Source organism: Panthera uncia, chromosome B1, assembly GCF_023721935.1.
Source record: "Panthera uncia isolate 11264 chromosome B1, Puncia_PCG_1.0, whole genome shotgun sequence".
In the NCBI taxonomy this organism is placed as follows: Eukaryota; Metazoa; Chordata; class Mammalia; order Carnivora; family Felidae; genus Panthera; species Panthera uncia.
Genome location: NC_064811.1, coordinates 123,377,385 through 123,399,983, shown reverse-complemented (window position 1 = coordinate 123,399,983; position 22,599 = coordinate 123,377,385). Strand labels below are relative to the sequence as shown.

The following is a 22,599-nucleotide window of genomic DNA, read 5'->3' as shown; positions in this document are numbered from 1 at the left end:
GCAGGGAAGATAACATTTTGAGAACGGTCAAGAAAAAACACAGGAAGAAATCTTCTAAATTTCTAAAATGTGGCACTTATAATAACCTTCTTTACACCATAGGCTGATCTCTGACAAGTTGTCTGTAATGAAAATTATTGATTAAAATCATGGTGGAGTATCTAGGTAAAGAATGTTTATGGTAAATCATTTTTTTTTAAAGAGAAAGGAAAAATTAATAGCTAATTTACTAATTTTGTAAACAGAATTTATATTACATAGGTTACCTTAAATAAGAGTTTTCTCTAATATTTCATTATGTAAAATTTTAAACATGCAGAAGAGCAGAAAGAATTTTACAGCGAACACCTGTATACCCAACAACTAAACTCTACCATTAATATTGTACTAGAGTATATACATTCTTCATCACATATCTATCCATCCTTCTGTGCATTTTACCAATCCGTCAATGTCAATCCACCTTATTTTTGATGCATTTCAAGATTCAGGTTTTGCAGTCAGGACACTTCTAAGTAATTATTAATGTCAATTTTGAAAATATGTTATTATTTTCTTGATTTCACTTAAAACATAACACCTTAAGAACTTCACATTCCCTATAAATAAGGAAACTGAGGCAAAAAGGTTTTATTAGAGGCCAAAATGCCACCTTCAACTATCTAACAACTGAGCAGTGCCAACACTGTGTGGGTGATGGACGCAGAGGGAAGCTCGATTTTCGGACAGTGGGAATGTGTTTGAAGAAAGGCAGTGATTGTTTTAACAGGGCAGCTCCGTGTTTAACACGGTTTTGTGTGGGAAGAGATTAGCAACTTTCACAGCTATTTAGGAAGAAAAAGGGAAAGAACCCAGAAAAGGGCGGGGGTGGGGGCAGGCGGGTAGGGTGGTGGTCAAGAGATCCTTTAGGAAGAGTGTTAAACCGGGAAGGGGGTGTGCAGGGTCAGTTCGCGGGATTTAAATCGTAAAGGACAAGAAGCAAGGAAGCCTGTAAGTGGTAGTGACAGTCACAATGCACCCCCTTCCGCCCCCCCCCAAATTTTCCACCAAAGGTAAGTGTAACGGTGCAGTGGAAGAGTCTGTGACTGAACGTGTATCTCACACACGTGAATGCACGTGAACACGCACACACACAAACACACACAAGCGCACACGTATCCCCTGATGGGGGGCGGGGGGGGAATCTGTGTGGCAGAGAGTGACGGATGTGGGACTTTGGGCAGGCTGCGAAGCCTGGAGGCGGCAGATTGCTCCTCAGGGCAGAGGGAGTGGGAGAATCCCGGGACCCCGGGCCACAGCTTCATTCTCTGCCCCCTGCCCTGCGTCAGCCTACCCCGCTGCTTCTCCCCCCTTTCACTTTCGCGTCTGCGTAGGTGTCTGCCCCGGCTGGCGCGAGGGCTCGGGGGCGCGCGGGGCGGCGCGGGGGCGCGCAGCGCTCTGCGAGCGGAGGGGGAGGGGTCCTGGCGCTGGGCCCCTTACTCAGCTCGCTCCGCGGAGCCACAGACGGCCGTGTGTCAGCCGCTGTCAGAGCTAAGGGACCGGTCACGGCCGCCGCTCCTCACCACTCTCCCCACACGCCCCACGCGCAGACACCGGGTCCTTACCCGGCGTCCCTCCCCCCCCCCCCACGGTGGGGGTGGGGCAAAGGCGCCGCGAGCCCTGGAGAGGGGGAGAGGAGCAGCTTCACTGGGTGGGCGGCAAGGGAGCAGGAAAAGAAACTTTTCACTCCCGCCCCCCGCGCGTGGTCCCCAGCCCGCGCCGCCCCCCGCGGGTGGGGACTGCACCTGAGGCCAGGGCGGGAGCTCAGGCCCAGACTTTGGGGGGCCGTGGGAAGTGGTGGAGGGAGGGTTACGTGCCTGGGGGGGGAGGTTACCGTTTTCCCTCGGCCTCCGTGCGGCCAGGGGCCAGGGTGAGAGGGCAGCCAGCCACTGGCGCCCCCATCCCGATTTCCCACCAGCCGGTGGCTGGACGCTTTGCAGCCTCCTCCCGCCGCTGAGGGTGTGACCCGGGGAGGGGGCCGCGGCGCCGCGGGCTCCCCCTGCGGCCGCCCCCTCACATACACACAGACACACTCGCTCCGCCGCCGGAGCTGTCACCGGCCACCCCAGGCCCGAAGAGGGGGCGCGGAGAGCCGCGCTGCGGGGCACAGGCGCGGAATCATCCCGCTGTACTTCCCGGCTTCCAGGGCCGCCGCCGTCAACGCCTGGGAGACCAACAGCCCCGGGAGAGGGGCCGGCTGGAGGCCGGGCCGCCGCTGCTGGGGGCGGGCAGGCGCCCGCGTCCCCTTCTGCGCGATTTGGCGCCGCCGCCTCGCCTCCTCCTGCGGGGTAACAACACTACTGGTCTATTGCTCTACCCACCGTCAGTAGGGCGACTGCCGGGATTATCTTCTTCTCCATCCTTACCGCCGATCTGCTAATATTGGACTTACTGGTGGCGGCGGCAGCGGCGGCGGCGGGAGTCTCGCTGTCCTCACCCCCACCCCCCCGCCCCGCGCCCCAGCTTCCCCACCATGTCCTAGAAAAGGTGAGTGCAGCGACAGTCACTTTGCGCTGACAGCGGCGGGAGGGGGCCCGGGGAGCTCAGAGGCGGCTCTGGGAAAGGCAGGGTCCGCATGGAGGGCGCGGGTGGGCGAACCGAGGCGGGCTGCAGGCAGGAGACCAGGTGCCCGCCGGGCCGCCTCCGGGCAGGGGTGCTGGGCGGCGGGCAAGGGATCGCGGCGGCTGACCCTGCACGGTTCTAACCTAGATTTTATAAGAAGCTGAGATCCAGGGCAAGACCGGCCCTCCGTAAGGGAGGTAAAAACTTAGTAAAAGACACACGTCCATTGCTTTAATAATGAATAATTTGTCAACGCGGGCTGCGCCGCCGCCTCCTCGCTTGCCCCGGCGCTTGGTCCGGGACTCCCTTCGTTCCTGCTCGCCGCCCGCGCTCGGCCCGGGTGCGATCGATGCCAGACTGCTCGCTTGGTCGGGAGAGTGCGCGTGACGGCGGGCCCCGCGGGAAAGTTGGGACACTTGGCGGGGACTCCCGGCTGCGGGGTCCCGGGGGCCTCTCGGCCGCTCTGCGCAGGGGACTGCTGAGCACCGAGTCGTCCCCGCCGCCAGGGAGTTCCCTACCTGCAGCGGCGGAGAGTTCGAGTCTTCCAGCGTTCGGGGTCTGGAATCCCGAAGCTTAATTATTGTAAAGAGAGGAGGGGCCCTTGGGCACAGCCAGGGTGAACCTCCCCCGCCCTCCGACTTTGGCGGGTGCAAGACAAGGGTGAGGCTGGAGGCTGCACAGCTGCCGCCACCGGGCTGCGGGTCGCCGAGGGCCGGGGGACCAGATTTAGGTGTGTACGTCACTGGTGCTGACTCCCGGCCAGCCGGGAGCCTAAAACCGAGAGTCAGACGCGGAGCTTCAAAGTCCTTAGAAATCAAAGTTAAGAAGCCCATCCTTTTGCTTAGTAACTAAAGCGTTCGGGTGGGCGAGAGGAGAGTCAAGGTGGGGGTGGTTGGAGGGAAACCGAAATTTCTTCTTGCAGACACTCGATCCTTAGAAAACTGTTTGATTCCATACCCCTCATGTATGTTTCTCCCAATTATGTGCAACCCCTCCCACCCATTATAAAGAAGTGAATACCCTTGATGGTATGCTTTCTTTCAAATTGAGCTAGTGGAAAAATCCAATACTAAACTAATAAATGCACCAACAAAATCATAAAGGAGACCAGCAGCTTTTGACCCTGGCACTTTTTTTTTTTTTTTTTTTTTTTTTTTGGTGGGTGGGGGTGGGAGAGAGGCTGCGTTTAAAGGGCTTTGGCTGCACTGAAATCACCCACTTTTCCCGCACGGTTAAAACAAGGAAATTCAAATCGAGTGGGAACGTGATCCTTTTGCTCGCTGGCAGCGACGCTGCGGCTGCTCCGCTGAGAGGTAACTCGCAAGACCGAGAAAAGGGGCGGGGAGAGGAACCTCGGGGGTCGGGTAAAGCCCACTAGGAGTCCTCCCCTGCGCGTGGACGCTGTGGGCGGTGCCTGGGCCAGGACTGCCGCTCACCTGGCGCTGCAGGTGGAGAGCATGAGGGAACAACACCTTGACTGGATCTCGGGAAAACCGACTTCTTCCGCGTCACCACACTTTTCACGTCTTTCCAGATAGCCTGAGGTCGGCCAGGAGGAGAGTCAGGTGGGAGCGAGCAAGTTTGGGGCAGTGGAGCGAGAGGGGCTGGGGTCAGAGTGTGGATGGTGCCCAGTGCCCAGTGTCGTAGCTGCTGCCCGGCACCCCAAGCACCCGCCGTGGCTGCGGCTTTAAGGGAGCTGCCGAGTCTAGGCTGTGTCGCAGCAACTTTGTATCAGTCATGTCGCCCTCCTGGTGACTGACAGCCACGATTGTCCAATGAGAAGCCCGCCTGACCTGTGCAGCGTGGAGCCTTGCTTCCCTCCGGGCCAATGGGAAGGGCTCAGGGGGGCGGGATAGCAACCTGAACTTTATCTGGACATGTGACCACCCCGGCCCTGGAGCTGGCCCACTCCCCCTCCGGGCTTTCGCCCGCCCTCTCTCCCTCTTTCCCTTCCCACTTCGCCCGCCCTGGCCCTGGCCCTGGCCCTGCCCCCTCCTCTCCGCCTCTCCGCGCCCGGGGTGTCATTGGGCCGGGGAGACGCCAGCCAACTTCAGGCTGCTCGGAGGAAGCCCGTGCAGTCACCTGGGTGCAAGAGCGTTGCTGCCTCGGGCTCTCTCGCTGCAGGGAGAGCGGCACTCGCTGGCCTGGATGTGGTTGGATTTAGGGGGGCTCCTCAGCAGGGGTGTCGTGGCGTTGGCGAGCGCTGCAACAGGTAGACGCCGAGAGACGGACCCCGGCCGAGGCAGGTGTGTAGGGGTGCGCCGCGGGGCGCCGCTTGCCGGACTCGGCTTGCGGCCGCCGCACGGGAGCGTGCACTTTGCAGGGAGAAGTGGCTGCGTAATCCGGAGGCACAGTCAGTATGGTGCTGTGTGCTTGTTGTTTTGTTTTGGTTTTCCACTTTTTCCCCCCTTTGGCCGCCAGAGGACTATTTTGGGAAAGTTTGGCCACTTTGGATAAATGCCCTCTAACGAGCAGCTTTCAACTGCCTTTGGCAGTGGGAGGTCTACCACCCTTCCCTTTCCCCAAGGATGAATTTCGGATCGTTTTCCTTTTACAATTTTTAAAGGACGTTTGAATAATATTTCTTTCCTCTATCAATTGCGGAAGCACCCAGATCTTAGCTGGAGGTGTAGCGGATAAGGGCAGTTGAAGGAGATACAGAATCCTGATGGAGCCTGTATGAAGGGGGCTCTGGAAATTCGTGCATTTACCGTCCCCTAGTATTATAAAACTCTTGGGAGAGGCAAATGCTTTCTGTGGCATCAGTTGCAATTGTAAAGGCAGGGGAGAAGGGATGAAGCTTCTTTTGATGTCATCCGTAACCTACTACTGAATTTAGGTGCATGGCTTTTCCTACTGAATTTTAAAAGACCAGGTTTGAATCATAATGATTTAGGGTACCATCAGTTTTAACTATTTATTATAACCTAGAAGTTAGGAAAACTTTTGTTTGATAGCAGACAAGTTTTGGAAACCGCCGAATTCCTAATACACTAATTTGCTTTTTAACATTTGTATTGCCATTTCTCTAGGTGCTGTTATTGATGGTATTTACATAGTAATGATAATAGCGTTCCCCATCTGTGAAGTTCTGTGAAGTTTTAATTTTATGTTTGAGTTCAGGGCACACTGTCGCTGAAATGCCTGAGGATAGAAGTTTAAAAAAAATAATCTAAAGGAGAGCTTTTTCCTTTAAGGGAGAAATAGTGTGGCTTGGGGATTTTAGAAAGATCAGGTGGCTGAGTGAATTAGGTGAGTGAATAGAAATCAGGTGTGCTCAGTTCTAACTGGTTCTCCAGCACTCTTAGGTGACCTTGGGCAGGTTTCTATCATTTACCTCCTCTATAAAGGAGGGGAACATCATAATAGTTCCGTAGTGGGGGTGACATAAAAGTAGTTAAGAATGGCAAACTTTTTACAACGATGCAACCAGTGAAAATTGTGACTTTAAGATTCTGTCTTTAAGGTGCCATATTATAGTGAAATAACTATAGAAAATGATAAGTTTTAAGTGGGACTAGGTTGGGGGGGTATTAAAAGTGAAAGTTTTCAGATAAAATATAAATTGGCGAGAATCTTTGTTAATATTCCTGAAAAAAAGCTATTTCCTTATGGAAAAGAACAATTTAACACAGACTGTAAAACATAAAATTTTAAAGTCAGATTTTTCCTTTGCAGAAATAGTGTTTAAGAGCATATGCATAGCTTAAGGTAGAACTTCTCTCAGTGCTTTTTCTTTTGTGAAATTTCCTTTATGTTTTGGGGGGAGGTCATTTGCATGAAAATTAAAGGATCTTTCTGGTTCTTGTCTTTGTCCCAAGAGCTCCTCTGTTATAGTTTCCGATGTAAGGGAGACAAGTCTGATTCTATATAAGCTAGATGTGTATACCAGTGTCTGCTTCATCTTATACTTCAGTAACAAAAACTTTTCCTTTACCCTCTGGTTATTAAGTTCTATAAGGCTCATATTCATCAACTAAAATTATCGTTATTTTCTAGTACGTTCAGGTTAACTGAAATTCTGATCAAGCCATGGTTATTGTGCCAATTCCAGAAAGACAACCTAGGTTTCTTGGACAACATAGGAAATAATGCTTAACCTAATCTATTTTTTTTTTTTTTTTACAGAGAAGACTGATTAAAATAATAGGGGGAACTCAGTATAAAATATTTTAATAATCCTAAATTTTTAAAAAACTCTGATCTTGAAAAATGTTTGCAGTAGAAGTCATGCAGATGCTAGATGTCCTCTAGTCTTGTGCCTTACTGTTGCCAATCTTTATTTTCTTTGTTGAGAAGTGCATTAAGTTGGTAGATGAATACGGTACCTTAAATAGAACTAATTTAGATTTCAGTAAAGCCTTTTGCAAATTCTTTAACGATAGCCCTGTCAATAACGTGGTGAAATGCAGGCTGTTTTATGTTATTATTAAAGGTTCAAGGCTAGCCAAACAGGACTTGGAAAGTTGTGATCAGCTGCATGTTAGCTGATAAGGTGCTTCCTTGTAGAGTGCCTTAAGATTGTACTTGCCTGCTATCTCCCATGTCGATTCTCTTCAAATCTTCATATAGCCTCACGAGTCTTAGATTTGGCTCCTGCTTTAAGGCAGTATGATGAAAGACATCCCTTAGAATATTAGTAGGTGTTGTGAAAAAAGGGGGCAGTGGCCAAATTATTTAGAGGACATTGGATTAGAAAGGAAACAGGTTTCTGTACTGGAAAACTTCTCAGGAGTTTAGCAGGCAGATTTACAGCGTGAAACTTCAAAAAAGCAGTAAGTGATCACCCTTTCCAAAAAAACGTTTGGAGGATAGATTTTGGAGAGGGATCTGGAGCTGGGGATTCTCCTTTCAGACTCAGGGTAGATAGGCCTGTTGCTTGGAGTGGGGGGTGTGGGGGGTGCAGATGAATAATGCAGCTAGGTGGAAGGTGGGGAGGCTGGAGCCTTTGGAGGCCTTTGGCAAAGGTGCCTAGGCAAGGGTAACCTGCAGTCACTAGGGTATAGGGCGGTGCAGTTCACCAAGACAAGAATGTGGATTTAGGGACAGGGTTGCAGGAAAGGGGCGTGATACACAGAAGATGTTCAGGTTTTTTTTTTTAAGTTTATTTTTATGTATTTATTTTGGGAGAGAGAGAGTGCACATGAGCTAGTGGGAGAGGGGCAGAGAGAGAGAGGGAATCCCAAGCAGGCTCCTCACTATCAATACAGAGCCCTATATGGGATTCAAATTCCTGAACCATGAGATCATGACCTGAGTTGAAGTCGGATGCTTAACCAGCTGAGCCACCCAGGCACCCCAAGATGTTCAGTTTTGAACATGAATAGACATGTTTCTTGTGGTGTTTAATGTATTTGGACCTAAAACATCTATACCTTAGATATGCATCCATTCAAGTTTGGTATGGGGTGGACAGAATATTCTTAGGTGGAAGTAGAAACACAGAATACTTGTAGTTTTCAACTTATGTCTATTTTTTTTCAACTTGTCTTTCATCCATACTAAATTTTTTGGCTGGAGTTACCAGATAAACTATTGTAATTTGTCATTTTCCCCTGTTTTGTGATTGACTTGTAATTAAGAACTTATATAGAATGTTCTTTAAAAAGTAGGCTACATACCGGAGTTTAATCATCACAAATTGAGTATTGATTATGTTATAATGAAAGATTTTTTATTTGTACTAGGTATCTGCTTAGGATGCAGTGGTGAAATTGATAGTTTTTGCCTCTTAACTTCAAGTGTAGAATACAAAGAAGTAAGAGGTATTTATGGTACTCAGACAATTTAGGCATTAAATGTCATAATACAGCTTTGTGATGTCTATTGCCGATTTATTTAGTAGAGCCATTCTCTTATTTTTCTCTGTTAATTAACATAAGTTCTGTGGCCTGAGGACTTCCTGGTCTCTTTTTCAGGAGAAGCTAGGGAGGATGGAGGTAGTGCATGGCCCTGGGGGTGGGGGTGGGGCGGGGAAGGATGAGAGGGCCTAAAGTAATGTTGGTGTGCAGATCTGCAGAAACTGCACTGGACTTTTATTTGGGTCATGGATTGTTTACAGACCTGAAAGGATTTGAAAAATGTATACATAATGACTTCAGCAGTTTTGTATATTAAAATGTACAAATGAAATTTGTACTGAGAATGAGTTAATTTTCTTTAAAATATGTTTATTGAGAGTGGTGGGTCTCAAAGCGAGGAGTGAATATTGCCACCTCCCCCCCAATGGCCAAGGGGCATTTGGCAATGTGGAGACATTTTTGGTCGTCACAGCTGGGGATGGGGAGTGCTACTGGCGTCTAGTGCGTAGGTGTCAGAGATATTGCTAAACATCTTACAGTGCAGAAGGACAGACCTTCACACAAAGAATTATCAGGCCCCAAATGTCGGTAGTGCTGAGGTCGAGATACCTTGCTGTAGAGAGACATGGGATTACATTTCAGCCCTGCCGTATAGCTGTGTGGCCAGAGCCTCGGTTTCCCCAATGTATCATTTGGGTAATAGTTTTACTGACCTTATAGGGTTATTAGGGTAAATAAGAGGCTTATAATGTTGCATTGAGTTATATAATGCATAGAATTATGTAAATATAGCCTATTATAATGATTTTGTCTATGAAATAAATTTATATAGAGAGTGAATATGATTCTAAGAAGAAAAAAAAAAAAACAACCTTTGGGCTCCCTGAGGATGAGGACTGTACCTGTTTTGTTTATCACTATAGATTCAGTGACTCTTTATAGGCCTAGGATGTAGCACGCACTTGGTAAATATTTGTTGAATGAATGAACACATAAATTGTCAGGACTCAGACTTCCTCCATTTGCTCTTGAAAATAAAACTGTCTTTGCTAGAAGTCTTTATAGCAGAGGTACCACTAAGTAAGGACGCATGTTGAAGTCCCTGTCAGTATTGAAATACAGAGAATCTGGTGGTGACATTCCCAGCTTCTCATACTGCCTGTCTGAACTATGGACCATCTTAGTTAATCAGGACATATGAATCTTTTGTTTTCAGAACTGATATGGGATTATCTTGATCACTAATACATTTTAAGAAAATCTTATTTTTTAAAAAAAATCTTAAATTATTTTTCCTGCGATAATTCACTTGATAACTTTTATATTGAGAAATGGTAACATTGATTGCATTTCCATATGGTTTTTAATAAAACCATGTAGATCTGGAAAGCAGCTTCCATATGCCGCAAGACTCCAAACGTTTTGGAATCAGAAGATTTAGTTTTAAACCCATATTCATCACTTATTATGTCTTTGACTTTGGGCAAATAACCCATATGACTAAGCTCTCAGTTTCCTCCTTGTCTGCCTCATCAGTCCCCAGGATTACTCTGAATATTACGTGAGTTGACATTTGTGAACGTTCTTTGCAAATTCTAAAACGTGTATTATAGCAAATATGTTACTTTTACTTACATGCAAAATAATTTTGTATGCTTGCTGCTCATATTCTGGCCTCTGGACAAGTTAATAGTCAGTACTCTGTTATAGCACCCCAAAAAGATAATAATTTTAATATAACTAGAAGTGCCGTTTATAATAAGTAGAATATGTATTCATAGTTTAATAAATACAACTTTAGAATGTCTTCTAGGGTGATATGGCTATAAATGACTCTAATTCGATTTTTTAATATAAATTTATTTGTTAGCTATGGAGACCAAAGGCTACCACAGTCTCCCTGAAGGTCTAGATATGGAAAGACGGTGGGGTCAAGTTTCTCAGGCTGTGGAACATTCTTCCCTGGGACCTACAGAGAGGACCGATGAGAATAACTACATGGAGATTGTCAACGTAAGCTGTGTTTCCGGTGCTATTCCAAACAACAGTACTCAAGGAAGCAGCAAAGAAAAACACGAACTACTCCCTTGCCTTCAGCAAGACAATAATCGGTCGGGGATTTTAACATCTGATATTAAAACTGAGCTGGAGTCCAAGGAACTTGCCGCAACTGTAGCTGAGTCCATGGGTTTATACATGGATTCCGTAAGAGATGCTGACTACACCTATGATCAGCAGAACCAACAAGGAAGCATGAGTCCAGCGAAGATTTATCAAAATGTTGAACAGCTGGTGAAATTTTATAAAGAAAATGGCCATCATCCTTCCACCCTAGGTGGTGTGAACAGGCCCTTGAGATCCTTCCTGTCTGACTCTGGGAGCTCTGTGAATGGTGGGGTCATGCGTGCCATCGTTAAAAGCCCTATCGTGTGTCATGAGAAGAGTCCATCTGTTTGCAGCCCCCTGAGCATGGCCTCTTCAGCTTGCAGCCCTGCAGGAATCAGCTCTGTGTCCTCCACGTCTGCCAGCTTTGGCAGCTTCACAGTGCACAGCCCTATCACCCAGGGGACTCCGTTGACATGCTCCCCTAATGTTGAAAACCGAGGCTCCAGGTCGCACAGCCCAGCACACGCCAGTAATGTGGGCTCTCCTCTATCAAGTCCATTAAGTAGCATGAAATCCCCAATATCCAGCCCTCCGAGTCATTGCAGTGTAAAATCTCCGGTCTCCAGTCCTACTAACGTCACTCTGCGATCCTCTGTGTCTAGCCCTGCAAACGTCAACAACTCAAGGTGCTCTGTTTCCAGCCCTTCCAACACAAACAACAGATCCACGCTTTCCAGTCCAACTGCTAGTACTGTGGGATCTATCTGTAGCCCTGTAAACAATGCCTTCAGCTACACTGCCTCTGGCACCCCTGCTGGATCCAGTGCAGCCCGGGATGTGGTTCCTAGTCCAGACACCCACGAGAAAGGTGCTCACGAGGTCCCCTTTCCTAAGAGTGAGGAAGTAGACAGTGCCATCTCCAATGGTGTGACTGGCCAGCTTAACATTGTACAGTACATAAAACCGGAGCCAGATGGGGCTTTTAGCAGCTCATGCCTAGGAGGAAATAGCAAAATAAATTCCGATTCCCCTTTCTCGGTACCAATAAAACAAGAATCAACCAAGCATTCGTGTTCAGGCACCGCTTTTAAAGGGAATCCAACAGTGAACCCATTTCCATTTATGGATGGTTCATATTTTTCCTTTATGGATGATAAAGACTATTATTCTCTATCAGGAATTTTAGGACCACCTGTGCCCGGCTTTGATGGTAACTGTGAAGGCAGCGGATTCCCAATGGGGATTAAACAGGAACCAGATGATGGGAGCTATTACCCAGAGGCCAGCATCCCTTCATCCGCTATTGTTGGTGTGAATTCAGGTGGACAGTCCTTTCACTACAGGATTGGTGCTCAAGGTACAATATCTTTATCACGAACAGCTAGAGACCAATCTTTCCAACATATGAGTTCCTTTCCTCCTGTTAATACTTTAGTGGAGTCATGGAAGTCACATGGTGACCTGTCGTCTAGAAGAAGTGATGGGTATCCAGTTCTAGAATACATTCCAGAAAACGTATCCAGGTAAGTTGGCTTTTCCTCCTTTTTTGAAAATCATGGCTTTATAAAATGTTGAAAAAGTATTTACAGTTGGTAATTTTAAACACATTTCAGTTTACTGTTTTATGTTTGCTTTCAGGATGGTCATTGAGTGCTCCCCTCTTTCCTTGCTAGTATAATGTTACTGCTTTTTTGAAATAGAGGAAAAAAAAAAACCTCTTAAAATCTTTTAGGAAATACTGGTGTTGATCTTCAAGGAGGGAGCCTATATGGGTGTCCCCTCCCCCGCTTCTACATTGCCTATTGTAGGTGTTTGGGAAAGGCTTGTTTTGTACTGCCTGATACTGTATTTACTTTAGCAGACTAGCGCTAGACTGTTTGTTTCTTTAGCTGTACACCGGTTCACTAGAATTGTTTTAAATTCGTTTCCGGTTCACTAGAATTGTTTTAAATTCGTTTCTTTGTGGTTTTAGTCTTTTTCCTTAGCTTTTTTTTTTTAATTCATCTCTTCATTGGTTGTGAAATATGAAATTGAACCCCAAATCAGTTACCCACAAGCTCTGCACCCTCTTGGTCCTTTGCTAGGTAGGTTAATTGTATGTAAGTTATGGTTTTCAATACAAATAAATCATTTCCTTAACTGTGAGGGCTTTTAAAGACTCAGCACATCTAAAATTACTAAGTGGACAGTCTTGTTTTCTTACTCATATTGGAAGTAAAATATGTCACAGCAGTTTTGAATTGGTAGATTTACAACTTTTATGATCTGCAAGAGGACATGCGTTACTTACTGTAAAATATCTCTTGACTTTCCTTTTTGCAGATGGCATATTGTGTATGTTTAGAAAAAACAAGGAAGAGGTTTTTGGTATGACTGTAAAGGGTGGTTCTAAGTTATATAGTGAATACTTGTATTGAACTTTGCTTCAGTACTGTTTTTATTACATGGTTGTGATAAATGATCCCTTTATTGAACATATAAAAAATAGATTTCCTAGATGTAGTTCATTTTTTTGGCATTTAGGAATACACAGATATTTTCCCTAAAAACTTATGTTATGGGAGATATGTTCATCCCATTAACAACAGAGGGCTTATATGTATTTCTGTATCTTTCTTCTTCCGTTCTGCCTTCCTTATGAGCCAAAAGCTAAAACTTTAATTGGTGCACTCCTTTCCTTGTCGTTGATGCACACCTTGCTCCTCTGGCCTTTATGGAAGCAAACATTCCATTTAAAGGATACGTTATAACAATTGTCCATAGCACGAACTGTCATACTGGGATCCTGCCTCTGTGTCTTAAATTCTAAACACTAATGCAAGGTAGCCTAAGACAGCATGGCTTTCATCAGAAACAAACTCAGCATGTGGTCTACTGTTAGTGCTTTGTTTTACTTTCAGAGAAGGAAATTTTGCACACGATGTTGATATTTTCGTGAGTGATGTTTTTAGTGAGTTAGTATGAGGGAGTGTAGCCTGGTAGTGGAGGGCATGCTGCCATGGTCGAAATCTCAGCTGTGCCACTTAATTGCTTTGTGTCACTGCCCAAATCCCTTCACCCCTGGGCTTTGGTTTTCTCCTCCCCGGGGGAGGGGGGGGGGTAGAAAAAAGGAAAGAAAAAGAATTCAGTAGTACCCATCTCAAAGGTAGTTAGGATAATTGAGTTAATTTATGAGAAGCACTTTGCCTATCATCTGGCATGCGATAGGTATTATATACATTTAGCTATTCCTGTTAACATTTGATTAGGTTGCACAGTTTTTAGTTTTCATTTCTTTTAGTTTTTTGTTTTCTTCATTATATGAAATTACACAAAATATTTTGAAGAAATATTTTATACATAGTTGAAAGAAATATTTGTTAATTCTTATGATTGAATCCTACTCTGATTATTATTATTTTTTATGGTTAGGCACCATACATTTGCCATTACGTTTCTTTTTTTTTTTTCAATGTTTATTTATTTTGAGAGAGAGAGAGTGTACACCTGCACGAGCCAGCATGAGCAGGGGGAGGGGCAGAGAGAGAGGGGGAGAGAGAATCCCAAGCAGGTTCCATGATCATCACAGAGTCCCACTAGGGGCTCCATCTCACAACCAGGAGATGATGACCTGAGCTGAAATTAAAGACGCTTCACCAACTGAGCCACCCAGGCACCCCTGCCACTACATTTCTATTTATGCTTTATTGGTTTTGAAGGCAGTTGCTTTAGGTAATGATGTTCCTGGTAGCAATAGTAGAGATATAGTAGATAAAATCATCAGTTCTCTGCTCTGTTTTGTTCTGCATCCTCTTTCCACTACTTTAATTGTAGTTTTTACACTCCTGAAGCCCCTCCCAATGTTCTAGTGACCCATAGCCTTAAACATGTTAATGTGAATCAGGGACCTTGAGCCTGCTCTGTGTTTGTGGGCACTGGAGGTGTTGTTCAGTGTCTCTTCAGGAGGATTCCAAAATTCTTCATGTATGTGTTAGTATCATCAGAGGGGATTCATTTTGTTTACATGCATGTTAGTGTGGTTGCTAGTTTGTAGAAGTTTCCCCCAAACTTTTAATAACAAAGCTTTATTGTCATTTGAAGCCACTTATAGCCTGCTGGTTCTTTACAGCCTTTTCTGGTGAATATTATCGAAACCTGCTGTTTTGATCATTCTCAGAATAAAGGCTCAAGGATCAGAAGATATTTAGATTTTTTTCTAGATTGCAGTCTACGTGTTATAATATTTAACCTCATCTATGCTTCATCTCTGGTCTCTTGTTTTGTGTCTTTTGGATCAAAATCGAGCCTTTTTGTCTATATCTTAATGTGGGATGATGATACCCTGTTCTGGGAGATGTGGAATAAAGAATTACAGGTTGTGGAGGATCAAGGCGGTGTGTGACTGTTCATAGGTTTTGTAATAACCTTCATCTTTAGATTGAACTGGAAACTGTTTTCTAGTAGGTGTCAGAGTGTTGTTTGGGATTCCTGAGACCCTTTCAAGAAGGGTTGTGAAGTGAAAGATCATGCATCGGTAAAAGATCCATTCAAAATGGAAGATAGACCACTGCTAGTGTATGAAAAATTTACTAATAGGGTTTCAGATTCTACATTGCAACTAACCTTTAAGAAACTACTCACTTGCAGTTTTCAAGGTAGTGTCAAAGAATCACATCTGCATTTATCTCCAGTGATCGTTAAAATACTCCTCCTTTTTCCAACAACATATCCGTATGAAGCCAGATTTTCTTCATACTCTTGAACCAAAACCTGTCACCACACATTGAATGCACAAGTAGGTATGAAAATCCAGCTGCCTTCTATTAAGGGAGACAATAGACTTGCAAAGATGTAAAACAGTGCCTCTCCTCACTCAAGTTTTTGGGGAAACATAGTTATTTTTTTCATAGACATATGCTTATGTGAACATGTAATGGCTTCTTATTTTTAAATGATTTAAAATGAGTATTAGTTTTAAATTCTAATATGGTAAATACCATTAGATCTAACTGACCTAAACAAAAGCTTTTTGGAATCCTCCATACATTTTTACAGTGGAAAGGTGTCCTAAGACCCCAAAGTTGAGAATTGCTGGTCTCTTCTATTCTCTACACCCGTTGGCAGTGAATGAAAAAAGATGTTATTACTTTATTTATGTTAGCCTTCCTGAATATGATGCTGAGGAAGGAGTGCCCTATTCAAATAAGAAAAATGATTCTCCTCTAGTTAATTTTTCAAGCTGATAGAAGTGAGTAATGGCTGTGAAGTGTGTGTTGTCCTCCTCTCTGTGGGCATCCTGTAAGAGCGGTGACGAAAGCCATCTGTCTGTTAATCATTTCCAGTGAGTGGATTGCCTGAGCACCACAGTGTAAAGTAAATTACGACACAAGCTGAATGTAAAGCTTTGAGGATGGACACTGGACCTAGTTGTGTCATGTCGATTGGAGTTTCCCTGTCATCTAGGACACAAACAAAACTGTGACCATGGTGAGTCACAGCTTCTCTTGGCCTCAGTTTCTTCATTTAAAGCGGATGTGTTGAACTCGGTGCTCTCCTGAGGGTCTGCCAGCAAAACCATGGAGTGGCTGTGCAGTTTCCTTGGAGTTCTGTTTGTGAAAAATCAAGAGTATCCTTTAACATATTTGCTAATCTGGTTTGGAGTATATTTTAATGGCAGGTCTAGATCTGTGGTTTCCAGGGTGTCCTGGATAGAAAAACATTATTGTAATTTACCATTTGTTATTACTATTTTTTAATGTTTATTTTTGAGAGAGAGAGAGAGAGAGAGAGAGAGAGAGACAGAGCATGAGTAGGGAGGGGCAGAGAGAGAGGGAGACACAGAATCCAAAGCAGGCTCCAGGCTCCGAGCTGTCAGCACAGAGCCTGACATGGGGCTTGAACCCAGAACAGTGAGATTGTGACCTGAGCAGAGCCAAATTGGATCCAAAGTCAGATGCTTATCTGACTGAGCCACCCAGGTGCCCCACCATTTACCATTTAAAAACAAGAAGCAGTGACTTATTTCAGTTTGAAAAGCAGAGGTTTTTTAAAATCAAATCTTTTGTAAAATTTGATATTCACTATGAATTTATTTTTCTTTTAATTTCACCATTTCTTTTGAAGACAGGGTTTTTCTGTTGACACAATATTGATGTTTATGGTGATGGTCATAGTCACCCTGATAGCATCATAACATGCGCTAACATTGACTTAGACCTTTGAATGTAAAGTTCACTGTTTCAAAGGGCATATTCTGGTAGGTTTCAAGATGAATGATCAGGTGTTTATCTTATTCTATGCTGCATTTTTTTTTCCATGATAGAGTGAAACAGTTTAGTAAATAACCTATGGTTATTTTTTTTTTTTCAGTTGTGCCTAGAGTTTTAAAAACTCACCTTCTGTAGTACACCAAAAGGTTTAGAATTCAAGGAGTTTGTTAGAATAGTTACCTGTCCCTTAGCAGACTTTCTGAGTAAACCAGTGAGATCTAAATATGTCTATGTAATGCAGAGTATGAAAGACTGATGGTTTTTTTTTTTTTTTTTTTTTTTTTTTTTTTTGTGGAGGGGAGGTGGAATTGGAGTGATTGAGTATTCATACTTCCTATAATAAATAAATCCATTAAGAATTACTTAGGTCATTTGGAAGTGAAAACCTGGAACTTTCTTTTTCTTATTATTTGTCTTACAATATTTTGATTTTGAAATTGCTGGTGTACCTAGAATTTCTCCCGGTTAGTATTCTAAATAATATTTTTAGAAATGATTTCACAATGAGACTTGCTTCTCCTGATGATTCATCCACTTTCATTCATTTATGGTATTTCTGGTAAGAGTAGTGATAATTTTATTGAAAAAAAAAAAGAAGAAAACCCTTAGTGGTTTTTAACGAACAAATCGCTATGTACAGTTTGATAAATTTTGCTTTTAACATCATAAGTGTCCTAGGTTTATATGTCAGTATGTCTACCTTTTATTATCTAAAGTATTAGATATACTTAATATACTTAGAACTGTTTACTTCATACTTTAAAAATAGAGATAAAAGCCTTGCTTTCAGTTAAATAAACTCAAATTATCCAACTTCAGACTATTCAGGCTGTTTGCATACCCACCAGTGGTGTGCTAGAACTAAGACCAGGGGATGTAGCATTTATGGATTTGATACCTTTTGCAGGAGTAAAATTCTGGATGTGTGTGACCTTTTCTATACTTGTAATGTTTAGAGTGGTACCAGATGTTATGTTGATCACAAGTAATTTAGGAGTAACACTTCACTTCCCCTAATGCTTTGATGGCATTAATTTTTTTCTCCAAAATAATATTTTTTTTCCAGGCTTTCAACTGTTGCTTTAGTTTAATACTACTCATCTACTGATAAAATTTCAGCTCTCCTGCTACATAGTGTATCATTTTCTTTCATTTGCTAAATTCAAATCAAGAGAAAAATATTAGCTTTTATATGGAACTTAAATATAGTCATTAAATTGTATATTTTTGTGGACTGCATTCCAAAGTTAGTGAAGACCCAGGAAAAAGAATTGTGTTAAATGTGTTGGTCTTTATCTTAAATTTTAGAATTTCTAGTTTTAAACTTGTATAGGCTTTCTTTTCAGTTTTAAGAGTTTTATTTTGTTCTTTATATAATGAGGTAATGATGAAGTTAAAACATAATTAGATATAAGCACCTGTTACTTAATGGATGCCTGGAAACCTCTGGATTTATTATTGTCAGTGGTAAGGCCAAGGCCAAAATATCTATGTAGAAAAGAGGTAGAAATCACTTGTATTTATGCAAGAAATAGAAAACTGTAGCATAAGGAAGGAAAAAGGACAAACAAAAAGTAATTTGAATACCTAAAAAGTTAATTCACTAGGGAGGGAGAGTGAGCTAATAACTGGCGATCTGAATATGTAACCATGGCTGTGACTTAATTAATGATGATATCTTCATCGTTATGTACCCTTACCTTATATATTAGGAGTTGTCGAGACTTACAAATAAAAATTATAATCTAAAACAGAGTGAAATAAGATTTACAATGGGCAAAGTCAACTTTGGGTATTCTGACAGTATAAGATTATCTAGGCAAGTTTTGGAAAATGAGGAGTGGGTTGGTGGTGGTCAGAGTGGATATTTATCCTTAGTCTTGAAAATTTGGCAGAGGGTAGGAGTGGTCATTTCCTGATGGAGGGAGTTACGTGAGCTAAACTTGGAGATTGGCAGAAAACACTGAATGTGTCAAGATGTATGGCTGATTGTGACAATAGCGAATAAGGAGAAGAAAGCCTGTAACAGATTAGTTCGTTGGAACTAGAAGGGAATGGAACTTGAAAGTCACACTAAGAAATTTGTACTTAATTTGGTAGGTAATGAGGAACTATTGAAATGTTGGAGCAGGGAAGTGGCATGAGCTGAAGTGCACTTTGGAAAAACCTTAATTAGGCAATGGCTGTGGGGTGGAGCCTTGTTAAGAGATTCTTGCAGCAGTGCAGGGGAATGGGAACTTGGTTCTCTGGAGCTAGGATGTCCAGGGTAATGGAAAAAAAGAGACAGATGTGAGACATTACAGAATAAGCCCTTGTAGGAGTTTGTATAAGGTTTTTATTTTGAAATAATCACAAACCTACCAAAAAAAAAAAAATAAGTCCATTATGAACTAAAAAGAAGGACATTCTCTCACATAACTGCAATATAACCATCAAAATCAAGAAATTAACATTAAGTTACTTGCTTTAGGCCCATCTTGTGCTTTTTCTGCCCCAGTCCTGGAGTCAGCTATTTCTCCAAGGACTGCCCCATCCCCGCAGATACTTTCCTGTCTGCCTTTGGGGTCTAACTCGGTGTTCTGGGTCACAGGGCCACACTCCCCCCTACAGATGCCCTCCTTAGCCCACTCCAGCACTGACTCCCCCTGCTGGGCCATCCTCTCCCTGCTTGGGCGCTGCTCTGCACTAGGCCATGTGAACGCATAGACACATACATGCTTTCCCTCCCCCCCCCCCCCCCCCACTGCATTGGGCATCAGAGCCACCCTTGGGCTTGGTGCCCTACTGTGGGCCAAGACACCTGTTCACGCCCTACCCCCTACTGTGGATTTTTACTTTGCTATGTCTTGCCTAATGGTTTTAGGACTGAATTATTAAGAGAAAGGAGAGGACTAGATACTTAGGTAGAAATGGAGGGTAAAGTATGTGGAAAATCAGCGAAAACTCAAGTTGTGAGTTTGACTGTCATGGATAATGGTAAGCAATGAAGGGAAATGGAGAGGTCAAGAAGGAATAGGTTGGAGAAGAAGTGATGATTTATCTTGGTTCCATGAGTTTTAAGTTCTACACTACCTCTGACAGTAAGAGTCCTCCCTATAGGTGGAAATGTTGGTCTGGAGATGTGGGAGGCCTCTTCATAGAAGTGGCAGTTGAGGGTGTCAATGTGGGTGCTATTGCCCAGGGAGAGAATGTATGTATGACTCAGGTATGGCTTATAGTGCATTGTGAGAGGCATTTGGAGGAACAGAACCCCATTTAGGAGATGAGCAACACATCCTAATAAAGGAGACAGAGTTGTTTGGAGAATTAAGATAGTGCCGAGTCATGGATGCCAAAGGGAAGAATCATGTAGTCTTAGACTTTCCAAATTAGAAGGGCTCTAAGGCTATCTGTAAATCCAGGCCTGGAACTAAGGTCCAGAGAGATTACATGCCTTTTCCAATATCATACAAAGCAGTTGGTAGCAGACTGGGAGTAGATCCTGCCCTTTTGTCTATTACATCATTCTTTCCTTCAGTAGGAGGTGGTGGTTCAAAACCTGGTGATGGGGGTGAGGAAGACTAGAAATTAGACTGAGTAGTTGGCGCTGGTGATTTTTCAAGAAGGACTTCTGTAGAGGGGTAGGAATGGGAATTGGACTGTGATCGGTTAAGGAATAAGTTAGGAAGAGGAGAAACTTAAGAGAGGTAGGCACAGGATTTACCCTTGGGAGGCATCTGTTCAGTGGTAAAGAGAAAGGGTGAGAGAACAGGTGGTAGCACAAAGGAGCAGCAGGATCAGAGTAAGGATTTTGTTGGACAGGTGAGATATGACGAGGGTGGTGGAGGAGACTGTGCTGCGATTGAGATGGAAAATGTGAGAAGGAGGGCAGAGAATGATGAGGGCAGTGTCTGGGGAAGCTGAGAATAAAAGGGAGACTACGGTTAGCTGCAGGGTCAGGTATTTAACTGCCATATCGAACCAGTATATGTAAGCAGTTGCGGGCAGCCAGCATCACTGTTTTTAAGATAGGGAAACTGAGGCTCAGATGGTATTCATGATTTGCCTAAGGCCACATAACTAAGGTAAATGAAGAAACAAATGCTTGAGATAGAAAAGAAAACTGAATGTCCTAAGAAAGATGGTAGTTTTAAAAACATAAATCAAATTATGTGACCGATATAAAGCCCTCTGGCTGCCTCTCATTGCAAGCAGCATAAGGTAAAATAATTGAGGGTCTGGAAAGTACTGAAATATCAGAGCTCTGTTTTATTTAATATCTGTTTTTTCCCTGCTCATTCTGCACACTGACCTTTCTGTGACTCAAACTAACCGAGCCCCCTACCCTGTGGGGCCTCCATGCTTACTGTTCTCCCCACTGAGGCTCTGCCTCCAGATTTTGGTTGCCTGTTCCTTCTTGTCACTTGGAATTAGCTTAAGTGTCACCCTCTCAAGGAGGTCTTCCCTGACATCCTATTTAAAGTGGTGACTCTATCCCCCCCACCTTCTAACAACGCGTCACAAACTTTTGTTGTCTTCATAGCACATACCTATCAGAAGTTATCTTTGTTTACTTCCTCCAATTAGAATGTAAACTTCCTGAGAGCAGGAACCTTATCTGTCCTGTTTGCCAGTGTATTTGTCATACCTAAGACAGTGCCAGGTACGTTGTTGATGTCTAGTAAATTCTGAATGAATGAATGAATGAATGAATGAGTTGCTTAGCAGAGGGACTTAGGGGCAGACATGTATCTGGAATGACTAGATAAGTGTTGGTGATTGTGTAAGACTCCTACAATTATTGTCAAATAACAGAATTGTGTTGTTAGCGAAAAGTTGTGACCCATGAACATATTTTTAAGGATTTTCACAAAAATAATCAATAGGTACTGTTCTTGTTTTATCTAATCTCAGCATAATAAGGTAGTTGGTGATGTATTACAGGCTATATGGTGACATATTCTTAGTCTTTACTTACGAGGTCATTTATTTATTTTTAATTTACAAACGGTAAAATTCATTATTTTGGGAGAAGTTTGGCCAAGTGAGTAGTCACATAACCACCATGCATTCAAGATAAAAATAGTTCTGTCTTCCAGTAGAATTCTTTTGTGTTGTCCCTTCACTCCTCTTCACTACCAAACTGTAGTGACCATTTATATGTTCCCCATCATTGTAGATCTATTTTTTTGTAGATTGTCTTATAAATGGAATTACACTTTTTATAGCCTTTTGATTCTGGCTTCTTTTATTTAGCGTAATGCCTTTGACATTCATCCTTGTTGTTGCCCGCATTACTAGTTTCCTTCTAGTGCTGAGTAGTATTCCATTTATGGCTGTACCACACAGTTTGTTCATCCACTCACCTGCTGATTGACATTTGGGTTGTTTCCAGGTTTTGCTGTTACAAACAAAGCTGCTGTAAATATTCACATACAGCTCCCTGTATGGACATATGCTTTATTTTTCTTCAGTAAATGCGTACATGTAGAATGGCTAGATCATATGGTAGGTGTAGGTTTAATTTTTAAGAGACTGTCAAGCTGTTTTCTGAAGTGATTGTACCATTTTTACATTCCCACCAACACTGTGTGAGATCTGGTTCCATTACATCCTTGCCAGCACTTGAGAGAGTCAGTCTTTTTAATTACAGACATTATGATAGGTGTGTAATGAAAACTCATTGTCATTTAAATTGGCATTTCTCTAATGCCTCAATGAAACTGAACATTTTTTTTTTCCCATGTGCTTCCTTGCCATCCATATGCCTTCTTCTCATACCTGTTAACCCTTTTGTCCATTTTTATTGGGTTGCTTTCTTCTTTTTGAGTTCTGTTATCAGTGGATATTAATGTAAACGTTTT

At 43.3% G+C, this 22,599-nt stretch overlaps 1 protein-coding gene across 1 annotated transcript in view; it reads left to right on the top strand.

The window, feature by feature from the left end:
• The first annotated feature begins 4,566 nt into the window (after positions 1–4,566).
• Positions 4,567–22,599, top strand: part of NR3C2 (nuclear receptor subfamily 3 group C member 2) — a 346,649-nt gene continuing 328,616 nt past the window's right edge. Inside the window, exons 1-2 of the mRNA XM_049631214.1 lie at positions 4,567–4,847; positions 10,273–12,031. Of these exons, the coding sequence (XP_049487171.1) occupies positions 10,275–12,031 (1,757 nt within the window). The 5' untranslated portion in view covers positions 4,567–4,847; positions 10,273–10,274. The remainder of the gene's footprint in view (positions 4,848–10,272; positions 12,032–22,599) is intronic.